This window comes from Oryx dammah, unplaced genomic scaffold (genome assembly GCF_014754425.2).
Source record: "Oryx dammah isolate SB20612 unplaced genomic scaffold, SCBI_Odam_1.1 HiC_scaffold_13, whole genome shotgun sequence".
Lineage (NCBI taxonomy): Eukaryota > Metazoa > Chordata > Mammalia > Artiodactyla > Bovidae > Oryx > Oryx dammah.
This window is the reverse complement of record NW_024070197.1, coordinates 13491235-13511093: the sequence shown is the minus strand read 5'-3', so window position 1 is coordinate 13511093 and position 19859 is coordinate 13491235. Positions and strand designations below refer to the sequence as shown.

General features: G+C 53.5%; 2 protein-coding genes across 2 annotated transcripts; both read left to right on the top strand.

The window, feature by feature from the left end:
- Positions 1-11291: 11291 nt before the first annotated feature.
- On the top strand, positions 11292-15197 carry LOC120872309 (interferon-inducible GTPase 5). The gene has a single exon (XM_040252576.1). The coding sequence runs from the start codon at positions 12296-12298 to the stop codon at positions 13694-13696; it is 1401 nt and encodes a 466-aa protein (XP_040108510.1). The 5' UTR covers positions 11292-12295; the 3' UTR covers positions 13697-15197.
- A 1651-nt stretch (positions 15198-16848) lies between these two features.
- Positions 16849-19556, top strand: LOC120873265 (interferon-inducible GTPase 5-like; the record flags this gene model as incomplete). The annotated part of the gene is given in 4 exon segments (XM_040254080.1): positions 16849-17638; positions 18869-18914; positions 18916-19119; positions 19121-19556. Coding segments are annotated over 4 exon segments (1437 nt in total), but the record flags the coding sequence as incomplete, so codon positions are not given.
- Between the last annotated feature and the right edge of the window lie 303 nt (positions 19557-19859).

Genomic DNA, 19859 nt, shown 5'->3' with positions numbered 1-19859 from the left:
ATGGGATCCTCCAGGCAAGAATACTGGAGTGAGTTGCCATGCCCTCCTCCAGGGAATCTTCAAAACCCAGGGATCAAACCCTTATCTCTTGCATCTCCTGCTTTGGCAGGTGGGTTCTTTACCACTGTGCCACCTGGGAAGCCCCTGAATTCTGCTAGTTTCCACAGATATCTGGCTATTAATCCCCAAACTAATGTTTCAATCAGTAGAAACAAAGGATCCACTGCCCTTGGATCTCCTTGGAAGGGACTATACCAGGTCTTCCTCATTACCTGGATGGCAGCCAAACTTCAGGCACTGGAAACTTGGACACACATTTCACAGCTGAAATGGCCCTGCCTGGCATCTGATCCTGTGAAAATGCTAGAGACCTCCGAATCAAACTGACTGGGAAGAGGTGTAGCTGACACTGTGGCGGACTGTTTCCTCCCGAGATGCCAGATAAAGACTTTATATTTAAGCTAAACATAAAACACTTTCTTTCTTCTTGCCTGTCTTTCCTTTACTCTGTCACGGGTCTGCAAAGATAATGCCATCATCCATTTCTCCCAGGCCATCGCTATAACCTTTCAGACTGTGCTGGATTCATCATCCAAAACGCTGATCTGTTGAAGCAAGTCACGAAGAGGAAAACAAATATCCTATATTCACCCATATATTGGAATCTAGAAAAATGGGAGAGACAAACTTATTTGCAGGGCAAGAATGGAGATGCAGACGGAGAGGGAATGGACATGTGGACCTGGAGGGAAAAGGGGAGGGCGGGATGAATTGGGGGAGGAGGACTGACATATATACCCCATCGTGTGAAAAATAGCTAGCTAGTGGGAAGCTGCAGTGTAGCCCAGGGAGCCCAGCTCAGGGCTCTGTGATGACCTGGAAGGGTGGGAGGCAGGCTCAGGAGGAAAGGAATGTATGTTTACATATAGCTGAATGATTGTTGTGCAACAGAAACCAACATAACATTGTAAAGCATTGGCGATGGAAGGCAAAGTCCTAACCGCTGGACTGCCAGGGAAGTCCCTTTGGGTTACCCATCCTTCCTGGGAGAGAGGATTAACTAAAATAAACCTGATGAGAGCCAAGCATGACCTGCCCCCATCCCTGCCCATTAGCAAAAGGCTCCTCAATGTCCTTCACCTTCAGATATCTATCTCACTTCACCCCTGGGGTAGTGACATTCTTCTAAAGTCTTCATAGAAAAATCATGTCAAAAGTTCAACTTGCAGTCAGGAGACACCATCAAAGAGAGAGTCCAGCGCAGTAGTTAAGAGTATGGACTCTGATACCAGTCTGTCTAGGCTAGAAGTCCAGCTTAGCCAGTGACTAGTTTTATCACATTGGGTGAGCCCTTACACCTCAGTTTTTCCATTGGTGAAATGGGGTGATCATGCTTCCTGCTCAAGAGTTGGTATGTGTACAGAAATCAGAAAGGCACATGTGGAAAGAGTTTCTTGTAAGTAACCAAGAGCATTTACTACTGTTACTTGGGAGGGAGAATGCCCTTTGGGTCTAAAAATCCCTTTCTTGGGCTTCCCTGGTGGTCTAGTGGCTTCCCTGGTGGTCTAGTGGCCAGTGCAGGGGACACGGATTCCATCCCTGGTCTGGGAAGATCACACAGGCCACAGAGCAACAAAGCCCGTGCGCCACAGCGACTGAAGCCACAGCAGTGAGAAGCCCGCACACCACAACGAGGAGTGTGGTGTGCAAACCACGCCTGCTGCTGCAACTAGAGAAAACGGGCACAAAGCAGCAAAGACCCAGCATAGCCAAAAAATAAAATAAAATAGAAAGGTCTTTAAAAAAGAATACTCACTGTTTATTGGTGGCTGGATAGCATCACCGACTCAATGGACATGAACTTGGGCACACTCCAGGAGGTAGTGAGGGACAGGGAGGCCTGGCGTGATGCAGCCCATGGGGTCGCAAAGAGTCGGACATGACTTAGCAACTGAACAACAACAACAACAACAACAACATACACTATTTTAAAAAACAAAGTCCCTTTCTTTCTGCTCCCTAGCATGGTCTGTCTAGAGGATGCCTGTCCTGAGGTGTGGGGAGTGACCTGGGGTGGCAGGGAGGGGATGAGGAAGGAAGGAAGTGTTTCTGTGAGATCAGAGGTCCCCAGGGATGAGGCCAGGATATGATCCACCTGGGCTGAGCTGGAGCCCATGGCAGGTGGTCAGGAACTGCTCATAGAAGGAAACAGTCATTGAATGACCCTAACCCTGGAGTCTGGAGAAGGCAATGTCACCCCACTCCAGTACTCTTGCCTGGAAAATCCCATGGGCGGAGGAGCCTGGTGGGCTGCAGTCCATGGGGTCGCTAAGAGTCAGACACGACTGAGCGACTTCACTTTCACTTTTCACTTTCATGCATTGGAGAAGGAAGTGGCAACCCACTCCAGTGTTCTTGCCTGGAGGATCCCAGGGACGGGGGAGCCTGGTGGGCTGTTACTCTATGGGGTAACACAGAGTCGGACACGACTGAAGCGACTTAGCAGCAGCAGCAGCTACCCTGGAGTCTGCAGGAAGAGAAAGGTACTTTGGGAGTGGGGTGGGGCTGACCTGGGCAGAAGCTTGAATTTTATTGTTCAGGCCTTTTTATTGTCAAGTCTTTTAATTTCCACTTTTCTGTAACGCCATACATGTGGGTCCATGATTCAAGGTAAAATTTTTACTATTAATTATTTAAAGCTTACATAAGCAAACACATGTTTTAAATAATTAAAAAATAAACAAAAAACAAAATCAACCTACAAAAACAAAGAAAGAAATGGGTAGTGTTTCTCACGGCTCAGCTAAAAGGCAGAAAGTATTAACGAAACAGATGAAAGCTCCTGCAGCCCTTTCCCTGGCCGCTTGCCTTTCCTCTCTCCTCGCCTGAGATAAATTCTGCCCCAAACACAATAGTGGCAATTTTGCTACCTATGTCCACGATTTGAGTTTTCTGAACCCAGCCTTTTCTCTTTGTATTGTCTCTTTTCTCCCCAGAGACTTTCCCCAGGGAAGCTCATTCCAGGAATCTCATGTTAACAATCTCAGATATCTCTTCCTGTTTTCATTTCCCAAACTCAGACAATCCTATACAGACATTCTGCTGATCGAAGCAAGTTACAAGGTCAGCTCAGATTCTGGAGAGGACAAAGACTCCCCCTCTTGTGGGGAAGAGTGGCGTGTGTCTAAGGAGATGGAGAGATGGTCAGCAGTCATAGTTGCAGGCGATCCACCAACCCCTCAATCCATCCCTTCCACTTGCTGCCTTGTTCTTCTCTTTTCTTATTGCTATTGGACACTATCTTGCTTTTGTTTATTATCTATATCTTTCCAAAAATATAAGCTCCATGAGCGCAAAGGTCACCTGTGGCTTGTTCACCCATCTGTCAGTGCCCAGAACTCTGTCTAGATCCAGAAGGCAGACAGTACCTATCTGAATGAATGAATGAACCCTTGGGGGCTAGCTTCAGGTTTCCCCAGGATGACAGCAAATGGAGAGAAGGTGGGGGCTTCCCTGGTAGCTCAGTGGTAAAGAATCCGCCTGCCAGTGTAGGAGACATGGGTTCGATCCCTGATACGAGAAGATCCCACATGACCTCGGAGCAACTTGAGGCTGTGTGCCACCGCTACTGAACCTATGCTCTAGAGTCTGGGAGCCGCAACTACTGACCCTGCGTGCAAGCACCCTAGAGCTCGGGCTCCCCAACAGAGAAGCCACCACAATGAGACCCGTCAACCAACAGCCTTGGCCCACAGTCAGTGTCTATTGCACAAACTTCCTCCCTGCAGGAAGTACTGTCTGCGTCATCGCTGTGTTCCGGGACTAGCAGATGCAGAGCAAACACTCAGGAAGCACCTTCATCGATTCTAAGATGCGCCCTTCATCCTCTGCACCCACCCTGCATTTTAGTAATTCTGAGATCAGGAAGAGTCATAGAGGTTGACACTTTACATCCAGGCAGTCATTGTGACTCAGCTGTCACTGACTGGGTGTGAACATGAAGATTTTTTCACCCTGATGGTTATCCTTATTTTAGTGGTAGAGCATTTTAAAAAATTTATATTCTTACTGAATTATAGATGATTTACAATGCTATGTTCATTTCTGCTATACAGCAAAGTGATTCAGTTTACACATATGTATGCTTCCTTGGTGCCTCAGTGGTAAAGAATCTGCCTGCAATACAGGAGACCCGGGTTTGATCCCTGGGTTGGGAAGATTCCCTGGGGAAGGAATGGCAACCCACTGCAGTATTCTTGCCTGGAGAATTCCCTGGACAGAGGAGCCTGGCGGGCTACAGTCCGTGGGGTCTGGAAGAGTTGGACATGATTGAGTGACTCACACACACATTTTTTTTTTAATATTCCTTTCTCGTATGAAGTATCACAGGATATTGAATATAGTTTCCTGTGCTACCCAGCAAGACTTTGTTGTTTATCCATTCCACATATAATAACTTACATCTGTTGATTCCAGACTGCCACTTCATCCCTCTCCCATCTGCCCCTCTGGGCAACAAGTCTTCTCTATGTCCATGAGTTTCTGTTTCATAAATAAGCTCATTTGTGTCACATTTTACTACTTTAAAATTTTTTATTTATTTATTTATGGCTGTGCTGAGTCTTCACTGGGCTTCCCTGGTGGCTCAGATGGTAAAGAATCCACCTGCAATTCGGGAGACCCGGTTCGATCTCTGGGTCAGGAAGATCCCCTGGAGAAAGGAATGGCAACCCACTCCAATATTCTTGCCTAGAGAATTCCATGGATGGAGGAGACTGGAGGGCTACAGTTCACGGGGTCCCAAAGAATCGGACATGACTGAGTGACTAACGCTTTCACTGCATCTTCACTGTTGCATGTGGGCTTTCTCTAGTTGTGGCGAGAGGGGGCTACTCTCTAGTTGCAGTGAGCAGGCTTCTCATTGAGGTGGCTTCTCTTATTGCAGAGCACAGATTCCAGGGTACATGGGCTCAGCTTAGTTGTGGCTGTGTTGATAACATATGTCTTTCTCTTTTTGACTTACTTCTCTTAGTATGATAACCATTAGTTGCGTCCCTGTTGCTGCCAATGGCACCATTTCATTCTTTTTTACACTGAGTAGAATTCCATTGTATATATGTACCACATCTTCTTTACCTATAATTGAGCTGCTTTTAATAGCCTCATGGCTGTGCCTGTTGGCATGGAGGACAGAAGATGTGTTGTGTGAGAAACTGTGGACATCCACTGCTTGGAGCAGAAGGGACCCCACAGAGTCAGAGTCTGTGATTTTAGGCTCAGCTTAGCTAACTTATTTCTCTTGTATTGTCCTAGTTAGATGCACACACGGATAGTATAAGATACAAACCTATATTTTCTAAGTAAGTCTACCAAGTGCTCTTGCATTTAATTTTATTTTCTGTTTTTTGGCCACCTCATGTGATATTTGGGATCTAAGTTCCCCAACAGGGATCAAACCCATACCCTTTCCAGTGGAAGTGCCATGTCTTAACCACTGGGTCGCCAGGGAATTTCCTAAACATTTTAAGTGATAGTGAAATACATCATAATTTTATTGGCAGCACTTTTAAAATTTTGTTAATGGGATAGAAAATGGTGCATCTGACAACCATGGCACCTTAGATTGGATGAGCTGGGGAACCCACAGAAGGAGAGGATGAATTGGTATGTTTGTCTCTATCTTTCTCTCTATTCCAGTCTCAGCTCCTGGGTGTTGTGTCTATCTTGGGATGACAGGTGGGAGAACAGAATTTTAGTCTGGACTAAATGAGTTACTCCACCTGACAGGCTTCACACACACCTTGTTGTTGTTTAGTCGCTAAGTCACATCTGACCCTCTGCAACCCCACGGACTGTAGCCCACCAGGCTCCTCTGTCCATGGGATTTCCCAGTAAGAATACTGGAGTGGGTTGCCATTTCCTTCTCCAGGGGGTCTTCCCGACCCTAGGATTGAACTTGCGTCTCCTGCATTGGCAGCCAGGTATTTTTTACCACTGAGCCACCAGGGAAGTCCATGGACACCTGGTGTATCAACAATGTCCTAAAGTGAGCATTTGGCTTTAGCTTGTGAGCACGATAGTGCCCCCACCAGCCTGGGAGGTCTGTAGGAGCAGGGATGTGTGAGTCACATCTTGGGACCAGCACAGGGACTGGTGCTGCTGCTGCTGCTGCTAAGTCGCTTCAGTCGTGTCCGACCCTGTGCAACCCCATAGACGGCAGCCCACCAGGCTCCCCCGTCCCTGGGATTCTCCAGGCAAGAACACTGGAGTGGGTTGCCACTGAAAGGGAAGTCGCTCAGTCGTGTCTGACTCAGCGACCCCATGGACTGCAGCCCACCAGGCTCCTCCTCCATCCATGGGATTTTCCAGGCAAGAGTACTGGAGTGGGGTGCCATTGCCTTCTCCTCAGGGACTGGTGAGGTCTACACAAATGTTTGTGGGATGACCACACAGCTGAGTCAGTTGCAAGACAAATGAGAGCTCTCTCTCAGCTCGGGGTCTTTGCCTAGGTTCTTTAGGGCTGGGATGCAACTTCCTAGCAGACCATCTGGCTCACTCCTACTCATCCTTCAGTTCTCAGCTCAGGCGCCTGTTCCTCCAGGAAGCCCTCCTTGACCCCTGAGCTAGTTCAGGTGGTCCCTTGGTGCTCCCACAGTCCTCTGGGCCGCCCTCCCCATCCCAGCCTGGCCCGCTCTGGTCATCACTGCCTGGGGATGGATCTGACTCCCCCACTACACTGGCTTCCCTGGAGGCTCAGATGGTACAGAATCCGCCGGCAATACAGGAGACCCAGGTTCAATCCCTGGGTTGGGAAGGTCCCCTGGAGGAAGAAACGGCAACCCACTCCAATATTCTTGCATGGAGAATCCCACGGACAGAGGAGCCTGACTGGCTACAGTTCATGGGATTGCAGAGTCAGACACAACTGAGCAACTGACACTCTAACTGCGCTATGAATCAGTCCCGCGGGAACAGAGCCGGGGGCGGGGGTTGGTCTTTGCTGTGTTCCCAGCATCTAGCCCCAGCACAGGGTCTTAGAGAGGTGCTGAGTGTTTGATGAAAGAAGACAGAAGAGGAGGTCTGGCGGACAGGCACGGGCGCAGCCTCCCGCGGGCTGGCAATATTCGGAGCTGGGAGAAGCGCCCCTGGCAGTGTGCCAGCCTGCATTAGACGCATTTGCGCAGGCGTCCTGTGTCCTGGTCTTGGTCCAGAGTTACCCTTGGCCGTGACCATCCCCCCTCCTTTCCTCCAACCAGGAGCTCCCAAGGGCAGAGCCTGATGTATCTACTTTGGGGACCCTGGCTCATGGCTGCTCACACAGCTTAGGAGCTGGAGCAGGATGCATGGACATGGAGGGTTTCAGGGGCCACCGTCTGAATACGCTGTCTGCAAGTGTGACTGCGGCTCCTCTGGTCTGCTGGTCTGTGTGCGCCTGCGTGTGTGTGGCTTGCAAGACTGTTGTAAGTCTGCCTGCTTTGGACTTGTCTGTAAAGACTTTGTACTTGAGGCTCTGTGTCTTTCCTTTCCCTCCTGGGCCAGGCTTTGGGTCTGGATTTGCGGGGAGAAAACTTAGTTCGTGTGTTTGCTGTCTGGGAATGTCTGAGGATCTTTCTTCAACTCTTGGTCTGTGTTTGTGTCAGTCAGTGAGGATGTGGATGAGTGTGTGTGCTGACCTGCATTTCTGTCTCGCCTGTGGTTTAAGAACTCAGTGTAGTCAGCAGACTATCCATTTCCCATTCTCCTTGTGGTCTTCAACTAGTCTCTTCCCTTTCTTCTTTTTTTTGGGGGGTGGGGGTGAAGTCCCCTCTCATTCCTTTCTGGGCCTCCACCTCTTCCTCAGCTGTTCTTTTGGAGGGTTGTTTCCAGAATTGAGCTTCAGATTGTCAGCAAAACCCTCTGAGTATCCAGGGCCTCTGGCTGTGTGGGTGCTAAGTTGCTCAGTCATGTCCGACCCTTTGCAATCCCATGGACTGTAGTCTGCCAGGCTCCTTTGTCCATAGGATTTCCCGGGCAAGAATACTGGAGTGGGCTGCCATGCCCTCCTTCAGGGGATCTTCCTGACTCAGGGATCGAACCTGCATCTCTTATGCCTCCTGCATTGGCAGGCAGGTTCTTTACCCCTAGTGCCACCTTGGAAGCAGGGCCCTCTGGGTAGTGGGGGCTTCTGGCTTCATCCCAGGAGGGAGTAAGGGTGGGACACGTGGCCTGGGCAGAGAGGGGGTTGGGAGGAGAGCCAGGGTGGAGACTGTCATAAAAGATTCCCTTAGACTGGAAGGGAGGCTTGGAAGGTGCAGAGATGGGCGCTGGAATTGAGGAGAGCCAGAGAGATCCCCCAGGAGGCTGGTGTGCTTGTGTCCCGGTCTCTAGACCTTCAGCTTCTTCCCTGTGTGCATCTGGGTCCACGCCTCGCTTTCCATCTCTGTGGTTCTGCCTCTTTTTGCTCTGTCTGTAACTTGTGCCTCTGAGAGCATCTCTGGTGGTTTTCTGCCACCCTCTTCTCTCATCCCTGAATTCCTGCCTGACTCTCCCTCTGTTTCCTCTTTAAGGAATCTCTTTTCCATCCCAACTCTTTCTGTTTTTTAAAATGTATTTTAAATTGGAGGGCAATTGATTTACAATGTTGTGTTAGCTTCTGGTGTCCAAGAATGTGGATCAACTACAAGTGTACATACATCCTCCTCCTCTTGAGCCTCCCCCCCACCACCCCCCTCAGCTCTCTTTTCTCATTCACATCTCTCCCTGCTTCCATCTCCCTCTTTGTCATACTAAAAGATGCCATTTTATTTTTTAAAAATTATTTTTACTTTTTGGCCATGCCACGCAGCATGCAGGATCTTACTTCCCCGACCAGGAATTGAACCCATGACTTCTGCATTGGGACTGTGGAGTCGTAACCACTGGACAACCAGGGAAGCCCCCTCAATGCCATTTTAAATGGTTGTGAGGAAGCAGGGGAGGCAGACAGGAGAAAGGAGGAAAGTGTTATGAAGTTGGCACCTGAGCTGGGATTTGAAAGATGGGCTGAGGGTACACTGTTGTTAATGTTGTTCAGCCGCTCAGTCATGTCCGATTCTTTGAACTGCAGTGCTCCAGGCTCCCCTGTCCTTCAACTATCTCCTGGAGTTTGCTCAAGTTCATGTCCATTGAGTGAGTGATGCTATCTAGCCATCTCATCCTCTGCCACCTTCTTCTCCTTTTGCCATCAATCTTTCCCAGCATCAGAGGATGTTAAAATGCTAGGAAGGAGGAAGGCCAATCAGGGAGCTTAGAAACCAGATACTGAATTGGGGTGTGGGTGCTGCCCCACTGCCCCATGGACCACCAGTCCCGGCCACGACCAGGCCAAATTGCACGGGGCTCTCCCTAGCACTTCCTCCCAACTCAGCCAGAGCTGGCTGAGCTTAATCACCACCCACAGAGCCTACACCACCCTCGGTAAGGTGGGTGAATGGGTAGGCAGTGCAAAGGAGGGAGAGTAAATGACTTGTTTGGGAAACTGAGTCCTGGGATGGAGGAGAAATAGAGGGTGGGATGGTGAGCAGGGCCAGATTCTCAGATGCCAGAGCTGGGATTTTGTGCTGGGGGTGATAGAGACCACGGGCGGGTTTTGAACAAGTCTTGGTGTCAGAAAGCTCTCTCTGGGTCCCTGGGGGATGGGGGTAGAGGGGGGCTAAGGGCCCGAGACTACCCAGTGGTGGTCCCATGAGCAGCTAGGGGTGGGGTCCCCTGGGACCCCACCCCCTGACATCACCCTCACATTATTGCACCAGGGCTGGCTGACCAATAAGCTGTGGTTTGCTACTATAATGGGTCCTAGCAACAGGCCCTGATCCTGTGCTAACAGGAGAGGAGGCCTCACCAGCGGGAAGAGTGAAGGGGAGAGGGAGAGCCTGCAGGGCAGGTGAGTCCCCCTGAGGGCAGCGCCCCTTGTCCAATCCCAGGCCCAGCTCCCTCAGCCCCTCGGTCCACCCCAGTGGCCACTGGCCCGTCCGCCCCTTGCACTGAGACCTGTCCCAGGATTCCCTTTCTCCTCTACCCAGGCCACGCTCTGAGGTGGGTTTTAGGGGTCGGGACGCAGGAGGGACTGGGTAGAGGCCCAGGGTGAAATGCCCCCACCTGGGATGGGTGATCAGACCTGGCGGGAACAATGGAATAAGGACCGTCTTCCTGCAGAAGGTTGGGTGAGGATGGGGCCAGGCGCAGCTGAGGAGAAAGAGGGGAGGTAAAGACACGTGACTGAAGGGAGAGCAGCTCTTCAGAAGGACCTGGGTTGGAGCCCTGGCTGTGCCTCTGAGTGGGGACATCTCCTGTCTAGTCTGAACCTCAATCCATCTCTATCTGATGGGGACACTGATCCCTGACCTGAGCATCTCTCCCAGGGTTCTCTGAAGAGTCTTTAGTCAATAAGGAAGTGTATTTTAGAGGCGATAGACAAGGAGAGTGTGTGATCGGGAAGAGGGAGGGCCAGGGAAGCTCCCAGGTGAGGAGGAAGGATCTCAGGAGAGACCACCATGACAGGCTCCTGGAGGAGGGAGGGGACTTAGCCTAGCCAGCCCTGCCAAGCAGGGCTGGGTGTTTAAGGAGACGTTCAGGGTGGGGGCACCCCTCCCCGTGCCTGGCTGAACTCAAGAATATCTTCAAAGGTGACCTAGAGACAGACAGGTGATGGGGCTCATGATGGTCACAGAAGCCCGGCGACGTGGGCAAGGTTACCTTTCACCATGCAGGTGCTACAGCAGAGGCTCAGAGAGGGCAGGGATGTCACACAGCCAGGAATAGTAATAATGATGATAACAGTGATGCTGATAATGCAGACCACCTGCTCTGGGTGGGGCACTATTTTTTTTTCCAGAGAAGTTTTTATTTGGGCCTTAAGCTTTTGAAAATAAAGTTTAGAGACATAGCATATGAATACCACTGTAATACACATGAAATATTCTATCAGACCCTAAAAATTAACATAAACTTTCTCATAGTCAACAAAATAGTGGCTGGGTGCTGATTTCATTAGATAAGTTGGCTACAGCATTTTAATTATCATTTTACATCTATCTAGGTGTGGCTGAAATTCAAAATGCACATCAAAGTAAAACTATATCACAGCTCAATGCCATGCTAAATGTACTTGGCCTCTGTGGTAAAATTCACAATGGGTTCTGCTGGACAGATACTGGGTTGGGCACTATTTTAAGTGCTTTTTCTAGATGAACTCATTTCATTCTCAAAAGCTCTAGGAGGTGGTCTGCTATAAGGATTGCAGATCGCTTTGATCTGTAAGATGAGGAAAGTGAGGCAGCGGTCAGGAACTTGCCCCAAGTCTCTCAGCTGGTGTGCGGTAGGGCCCGTCTGGATGGAATCCCAGGCAGTGTGGCTCCAGGGTCTGGGTCCCCTTGGCCATCACTTCTTGCTGCTTCTAATCACCTCAGAGGCAGCAGCGGAAGATCCACTGCTCCCTTTTCTTGGGCCCAGGAGCTGAGCTAAAGCCCCTTCCACTGCAGGCCTGGCTACATACACAAATTGCAGGGCCAGTCGAAAATGAAAATGCAGCACCCTTGCCTTGAATGTTTAGAATTTTAGTCAATGTCAAAAGAGCATTAAGGCAAGAGCTGAGTTTTTTTTTTTTTTTTTAATCTTATTTATTTTATCTAGCTGTGTCGGGTCACTTGGGCTCTCTAAAGCTGGCACGCAGGCTTAGTTGCCCAGCAGCATGTGGGATCTTAGTTTCCCAATCAGGGATCGAGCCCCATCCCCTGCATTGCAAGGTGGATTCGTAGCCACTGGACCACCAGGGAAGTCCCAGGAGAGCTGGGCCTTTTAATGTGGGGCCCCATGTGACGGCACGGGTCTCAGGCTGCCCATAAAAGGGTGGGAGTTCCTAGGGTTATCCCAAAGAAGACTCCTCAGTGCCCTGGGAGGCAGGTCAGTCATTACACTCATTAAGCAAGAATCAAACAGGCTCAGAGAGGTGTGCTTCGTTTTGCCCCAGGTCACACAGCAGGTTAGTGGCAGAGATGGGATGGGAACCTGGGGCCACCGACTACAAAGCCCCCTCCCTAGCTCCTGTCTAAAAGGTATCCCGGGTTTTTTTTTTTTTTTTTTTTAAAGGAGAGGGCTGTGGGGCTCCAGAGAGACTTCCTTCATAGCCCTGCTGTGTCTCTCCCTGCCCCTCGACACGTTCCAGGAGGCCTGAACGGCTGGCTCCCTTCTGCTCTCCCCTCCGCAGACACTGAGGACCACGCGTCCGTCCGTGACTCTCCCCCACCCCCGCCCCGCACCCTCTGACCCGCCAGTCACCATGGCTACTTCGAAGTTGCCAGCGGTGTCTGGGGAGGAGGAGACCACCATCCTCATGCCCAAGGAAGAGCTGGAGGCCCTGCGCACCGCCTTCGAGTCGGGCGACATCCCCCAGGCCGCTTCCCGCCTCCGGGAGCTGCTGGCTTCCTCGGACTGCACCCGGCTGGAGGTGGGCGTCACAGGCGAATCAGGGGCCGGCAAGTCGTCCCTCATCAATGCCCTTCGCGGCCTGGGCGCCGAGGACCCCGACGCGGCCCTCACCGGCGTAGTGGAGACCACAATAGAGCCCTCGCCCTACCCGCACCCGCAGTTTCCAGACGTGACCCTGTGGGACCTGCCAGGGGCCGGCTCTCCCGGCTGCTCAGCCGACAAGTACCTGAAGCAGGTGGACTTCGGCCGCTACGATTTCTTCCTACTCGTCTCGCCCCGCCGCTGCGGCGCGGTGGAGACCCGCCTGGCCTCCGAGATCCTGCGCCAGGGCAAGAAGTTCTATTTCGTGCGCACCAAGGTGGACGAGGACCTGGCGGCCACGCGCACGCAGCGGCCCTCGGGCTTCAGCGAGCGGGCGGTCCTGCACGAGATCCGCGAGCACTGCGCCGAGCGGCTGCGCGGGGCCGGCGTCCACGACCCGCGCGTCTTCCTTGTGTCCAACCTCTCGCCCGCGCGCTACGACTTCCCGCTGCTCATGTCCACCTGGGAGCGCGATCTGCCCGCGCACCGGCGCCACGCCGGCCTGCTGTCGCTGCCGGACATCTCGCTGGAGGCCCTGCAGAAGAAGAAGGACATGCTCCAGGAGCAGGTGCTCAAGACGGCCCTGGTGTCCGGCGTCATCCAGGCCCTGCCTGTGCCCGGGCTGGCGGCCGCCTACGACGACGCGCTGCTCATCCGCTCGCTGCGCGGCTACCACCGCAGCTTCGGCCTGGATGACGACTCGCTGGCCAAGCTGGCCGAACAGGTGGGCAAACAGGCAGGGGACCTGCGCTCCGTCATCCGCTCCCCGCTGGCCAACGAGGTCTCCCCCGAGACGGTCCTGCGGCTCTACTCCCAGTCGTCCGACGGTGCCATGAGGGTGGCCCGGGCCTTTGAGAAGGGTATCCCGGTGTTCGGGACGCTGGTGGCAGGGGGCATCAGCTTCGGCACCGTCTACACCATGCTCCAGGGCTGCCTAAACGAGATGGCTGAGGATGCCCAGCGCGTCCGCATCAAGGCTCTGGAGGAGGAGGAGGAGGACACTCAGCCAGATGTCAGCCTGGAGGCGGCTGGTGACAACGGAGTGGAGAAGCGGGGATCCGGGGAGGGGAGCATGGAGGAAGCCCCACTCTCGACCCGCCGGAAGATTGGCCTCCTCCTTAAGTACATTTTGGACAGCTGGAAGAAGCGAGACTTGTCCGAAGACAAATGAAAGTGCAGCCCTTATCCACTGCTTCACCCACAAACCAAGCCTTTTGAAAACCCGCCAATCAAAAAAGGCCTAATGTGGTGAAAATGAGAGATGCAGTTGCTCAGTGGGGACAGGGTGGGGCCGGCTGAGGGAGGCAGGTGGAGGGAGGCCCAAGGTCAAGTCCCTAACGGAGGATAGGAATTGATATTGGGAGGCAGAGGTTCAAGGTGTGGGGCAGGAGTCTTTAACAAAAAAAGCCTCTCTCCCCCTGATCCCCAAGTGGCCATGGGAAAGGTGGAGGGGGGGCGTTGGGGACAACAGGACAGCCTGGCCTGGAGCCAAGCCAGCAGCCCACTGTCAACATAGGTGTGTGGCTGAATGGGCCCTGGGGCCTGCAGTCTAGTGTCCCTGTCTGAGAACTCCAAAGGCCTGCTCTGGTGGGGGAGGGGCAGCCAATTGGTACACGGGCTGGGCACAATAGTGCCTAGCAACCAACTGAGTGAAACAGATGCCAGGGAGATGGGACATCCTGAGCCAGCCCTGCTGCCTGTGAGTGATGTGGGGGGTGGGGGGGAGCAGGGAGGGGGCAGCCAGGTGGCCACTGGACTGGCCTCTGTGCAGAACCTGGGGACACAAAATGAGAGTGGGGGTGGTGAGAGGGTGGGTGGACGCGTCTATGAGAATCCACGGAGAAAGGCAGGGACAGCACTGGCCCCCTGGAACAAGCCTCATTTCAGAAAGATGGCCAGTGTGTCTGCATGCGGATGCATGCAGGAATGAGCTTGCTGGTGTGTCTGATCGGGAGGGCTCTTGGTAAGCCTTGGTGATTTGGATGCTGCGGGTGGGTCGAAGATTGTGAGTGACTGGCTGAGACTGGGGTTCCAGGTCTGTGTGTGCCTGGCTGCATGGCTGGGCATGAGTTTTGGGGATGGTGCTGTAAGGCCGTGGGTTTGACAGGGCGCCTGTTGGAATTTCTGCACGAGGTTTCAAAAAACGAGCTGTGTAACACAGTGAGGCGGCCTTGGGACCTCAACTGCTTGCTACAGCCCCTCGCTCTGTGCTGAGCTCTCCAGCTGGATGCAGAAGTGAATCTGACACCCTTATCTGCTCAAACCAAGACTCACATGCTGAGTCGAGGGTCACGCATGTTTAAAAAGGAATCACCAGACTGGGGCACTTGGACGGGACAGGGGTTGCCCCGAGAGCATCCGTGGACTGGGACGAGGGTGCAGGGAAGGGTGGGATTTGAGGAATTCACAGGGTGGTTCTGGTGCAGCGGAGATGGCCTCACTAACACTTCCTGAGTTGTTCCAGGACCTGATGATGGTTCTAGCCTCACTGTACGTAAGTGTATGTGCGTGCATCCTCAGTCACATATGCTGTTTTGCGACCCCATGGACTGCAGCCCTCCAGGCTCCTCTGTTCATGGAATTTTCCAGACAAGAATACTGGAGTGGGTTGCCATTTCCTACTCCAGGGCATCTTCCTGACCCAGGGATCGAACCCACATCTCCTGTGTCTCCTGCATTAGCAGGCAGGGTCTTTACCATTGCGCCACCTGGGAAGCTCCTCTAGCCCCATCTAGGGGCCTCAAATTACCCCTGACTCTGGGAAATGGACTAAGAGGGTCCACTTTTACCTGGGATGTTAAAATTTCTTTGCTGAAGAACTCTCTGCTTTGCAAAAAAGATCCCTGTCTTCCCAGAAGGCCTCCCATTGGCTCTGTGAGGACTATTTAGGGTTCACATGGACCTTTCTGCACCAAAGAAGGGTACAAAGGATCATGGTAGGGATATTCCAGACCCCCAGGGGGAAATCCCCATGGCAGGCATTTCCCAGATGCATGAAAGATGGTCTCTTTCAAATCCATTCTCAAAAGGCATAGCCCACATCCCTATACCTGAGGACCCTCGGACTCACTGGCTCCAAGTGGCTGGGATGGAAAGGTTGGGCATGCTCTCAATACAATGGGCCTGAGGTTAAAAGAGACAGTCTGGGTGACCACTGTCCCCTGCTTCCAACTGGTGGCCTCACTCTGTCCTGTCCCTTCTGCCTCTATCTCTCCCTTCCCCGTCTCCACCCCCAGCCCCTGTTCCAGCTCTTGGCCCTGCCCACCCAGGTCCTGCCCCTGCCACTCCCCTTGTCTCCCAGGCCCCAGTCTCCTGAACCATAAGGTCATAGAGGGCTCTTTGGAAAAAATTACTGGCTTTACCACGAGACTTGTGGGATCTTAGTTCCCCAACCAGGGATAGAACCTGGGCCCTTGGCAGTGAAAGTGTGGTGTCCTAACCACTGGACCACCAAGGAATTCCCAGGAGGGCTCTTGGTAATGTCCCCAGTGGACCTCTCCCTTCCCTGCTCAGAACCCTTCCATGGCTACCCACAGATAATGATCAAGAGCAGCCGGATGCTCCACGCCCTTCCCAAGCTGGCTTCTGCCTGAACCTCATCAGCAGTAAGACCTCGAGTCTTCCTAAAACAGTAGGGCTTGGAGGGTTCTGAGGAGTCATCTTTCCATTCCACAGGTGAGGAAACTGGTGCCCCCACCCTTCACGGAGGGGAAAATAAAAGCCCCAGAGGGGCTGTGACTTGGCTGGTGTCACCCCTGCCAATCCCTGGCATGGCTGGGACCAGACACAGTCACACAATCCCAGGATGTGAGCATGGCTGGCCCACCCATCATACGGCCTTGACAAAATCGTGCATGCGGTTAGAACAGTGGCTGGCCCCGAGTAAACCTCAAATAGCCCGAGCTATGACTACCAGTGATGAAGGTTCCAGCTCTTAATCCTGGTGCTGGGTGCATGGTAAAATCCCTGCCCCCTTCCTCAAAGTTAAGACTTTGAATTTTAGGGCCAGAAGACCTTAGCCCCATTCCCAGTTTTCCCACGAATTAGCTGGAGGACCTTGAAACGAAGTGAAGTTGCTCAGTCATGTCTGACTCTTTGCGAGCCCATGGACTGTAGCCTACCAGGCTCCTCCATCCATGGAATTTTCCAGGCAAGAGTACTGAATGGGTTGCCATTTCCTTCTCCAGGGGAGGACCTTGGGCCCCATTTATTTTCTCAATGCCAAATGTGGATAAGAAGGGAGGGAAATTCCTTCTCAAGCTGGTTTGAGGATTTGTGGATACTTCAGGAGAAGCTGGCGGTGATGAGTAAATGTGAATTAAAATAAAGTGCTTAGCACCAGACCTGGCATCTTGTAACACCCTCAGTGCTATTACTGGTGATGCCACAAATACTCCGGGCAAGCTGAGGGATGTAGAGAAGATAGGGCAACTCAGAGTGAAAACACTCCCTTCCCTTCCCTGTCCAAGGTCATCAAGTCCTGAAGACGGAGAACTGGGGGTCTGGCAGCCCATGGCCAGCGAGGTCTTCCAATCGTGCCTCAGCCAATGCAAGATCCTGGAGCTCTCAAAGGACACCGGGGCCCTGAAGGAGGCCTTTGAGGCGGGGGATCTGCCAGCAGTCGCCGCCAAGTTACAATCTATGCTCCATTCTCTGGACAATGTCCGGCTGGACATCGGTATCACCGGGGGGGTGGGCTCAGGCAAGTCCACCTTCGTCAACGCCATCCGGGGGCTAGGGGACGAGGACACCAACTCGGCCTGCACGGGCGTGGTGGAAACAACCGTGGACCCCACACCGTACCCACATCCCAAGTACCCCAGTGTCGTCTTCTGGGACCTGCCGGGCGTCAGCACCCCCGCCTTCCAGGCTGACAAATAATTCCAGCGGGTGCAGCTTTTCCGGTATGACTTCTTCCTCATTACCTCGGAGAGCTTCACCGCCGACCTCGCTGAGCTGGCTCTTGAGACCCTGCGACGGGGCAAGCACTTCTACTGCGTCCGCTCCAAGGTGGACGTGGACATCGCCGCCTCCCGCAGCCGCCGCCCCAGCTCCTTCTCGGAGGAGAGGGTGCTCAACCAGATCCGGGACGACTGTGCGCAGCGGCTGGAGGGTGAGGGGCAGGCTCTGGGGGCCTGGGTTATTTATTTATTTATTTTGGACACACAGTGCAGCTTGCAGGATCTTAGTTCCCCCGATCAGGGATTGAACTTGGGCCCTTGGCAGTGAAAGCGCTGAGTCCTAACCACTAGACTGCCTGGAAATTCCTATCTATTTTCAATTATTTTATTTATTCATTGACTTGGAGGGGGGGCTGGATTCTTGAGGGATTACCCCGGTTCCCCTGCATCTTCCCACTGAGGCCCAAGGTGGGGTAAGTTACGTGGCCCCTGTTGGTGAAATGCTGCTTACAGCTGCAATTTCAGTCACAGATGACAGAGACCAGTCACTTGCATTAAAGAAAAGGGTGTGTGCATACTAAGTCGCTCAGTCATGTCCGACTCTTTGCAACCCCATGGACTGTAGCTTGCCTGGCTCCTCTGTCCATGGGGCTTCTCCAGGCAAGAGTCCTGGCATGGGTTGCCATGCCCTCCTCCAGGAGATCTTCCCAACCCAGGGATCGAACCCTCAGTCTCTTACTAAATCTCCCGCATTGGCAAGCCGGTTCTTTACCACTAGCTCCACCTGGGAAGTCCCACTGGCCAGTGCAAATGCTATGCACCCACGCCCACGCTGACACACCTCTGGGCTGGGGGGCCGGGGGGGCAGCTAACATTTCTTGGGGGCTCACCAGAGGCCAGGCACCATGTTCACAGCTCATTTCACCAGCGTGATATCCCTAGGAGGAAGGTACACCCATTCTCTTTTTTATAGATAAGTACATGGACTTCCCTGGTAGCTCAGAAGGTAGAGTCTGTCTACAAAGCAGGAGACCTGGGTTTGATCCCTGGGTCAGGAAGATCCCCTGGAGAAGGAAATGGCAATCCACTCCAGTACTGTTGCCTGGAAAATCCCATGGACAGAGGAGCCTGGTAGGCTACAGCCCATGGGGTTGCAAACAATTGGACACGACTGTGCGACTTCACTTACTTACTTACATGGAAGCCCAGAGAGGTAGGTGTGGTAACTAGCCTGAGGCCACACAGGGAATAGGGAGGGAGGCTGGGATCTGAACTCAAGCAGCCTGGCTCCTGGGCTGATGCTCTTAAGCCCCGTGCTATGTAGACACAGCTTATCACCCCTCATCCCTCCCCCACCCCACCCCCACACTCACAGGCAGCTGTCAGGACACCTGGGTCTGCTCAGTGGGGAAACTCACCCAAGGTGCCCTTGTCTCCTGCAGCACAGGGACTCAGGGACCCCAAGGTCTTCCTGCTGTCCATGTTCGAGCAAGTATGACTTCCACCTGCTGGAGGAGTCGATGGTGAGGGACCTTGAGAGTCACAAGCGGCATGCATTCCTGGTGGCCCTGCCCAACGTCTCCAAGCCCACGCTGGAGCGGGAGGCGGCCTCGCTGAGGCAGCACACCAGGCTGGTGGCCACGGTGGCCTGCGGGGCCAACCCAAGGCCCGTGCCAGGCCTGCCGGAGGTGGGGTGACCTGTACCTGCTCACCCGAGCCCTGGAGGGCTACCGCCACAGCTCCGGCCTGGATGGGGGATGCCTCGTCAGGCTGGCGGAGCAGACGGGCCAGCCCTTGCACAAGATCCTGCAGGTGCTCCAGGGCCCGAAGACCAAGGCCACCGAGGCGCTGGTGGCAGAGCTGCTGGGTCAGGCCTCCGGGGATGCCTCGGCCTTCAGCCAGAAGCTCCTCAACGTGCCCATCCTGGGCTCCCTGGCCTCCTGTGGCCTGTCCTTCGCCACCGTCTACCGGATGCTCCGCACCTCCCTGGATGTGGCTGTCAGTGATGCCCAGAGCGTGCTGGTTCAGGCCTCCCTCGACAGCCCCGACCGCAGGCTCCCGGATGGTCAGTGGTCCCAGCCCGGCGCCTAGGCCAGCCAGAGGTGGCAGCGAGGGGCTGGGAGCCTGCAGGCTCTGTCTGTGCCCAGGCTGTGGGGGTTGGGGGAGGGGAAGGAAGAAACTCCACTGTCCTGGACTGAGCCGTGTGCTGTCTCGTGCTTTTGCGCCCTGGGTCTTGCGCCCTCTCTGGCCATGGCTCCCACTTTCCCTCTTCCGGTGAACCCCACATCAACCAGCAGTCCCCTGGGAATTGCGGGGAGGGGACAGACACAGGCCTGCTAAGTTGTGACAAGGCAGGGAAAAGCCAGTTGCCTGGCTGGGAAGGGCAGTCAGGAGGGTGTCCACCACGCAGGTCAGGGTAGTGGGGCGGGCTGA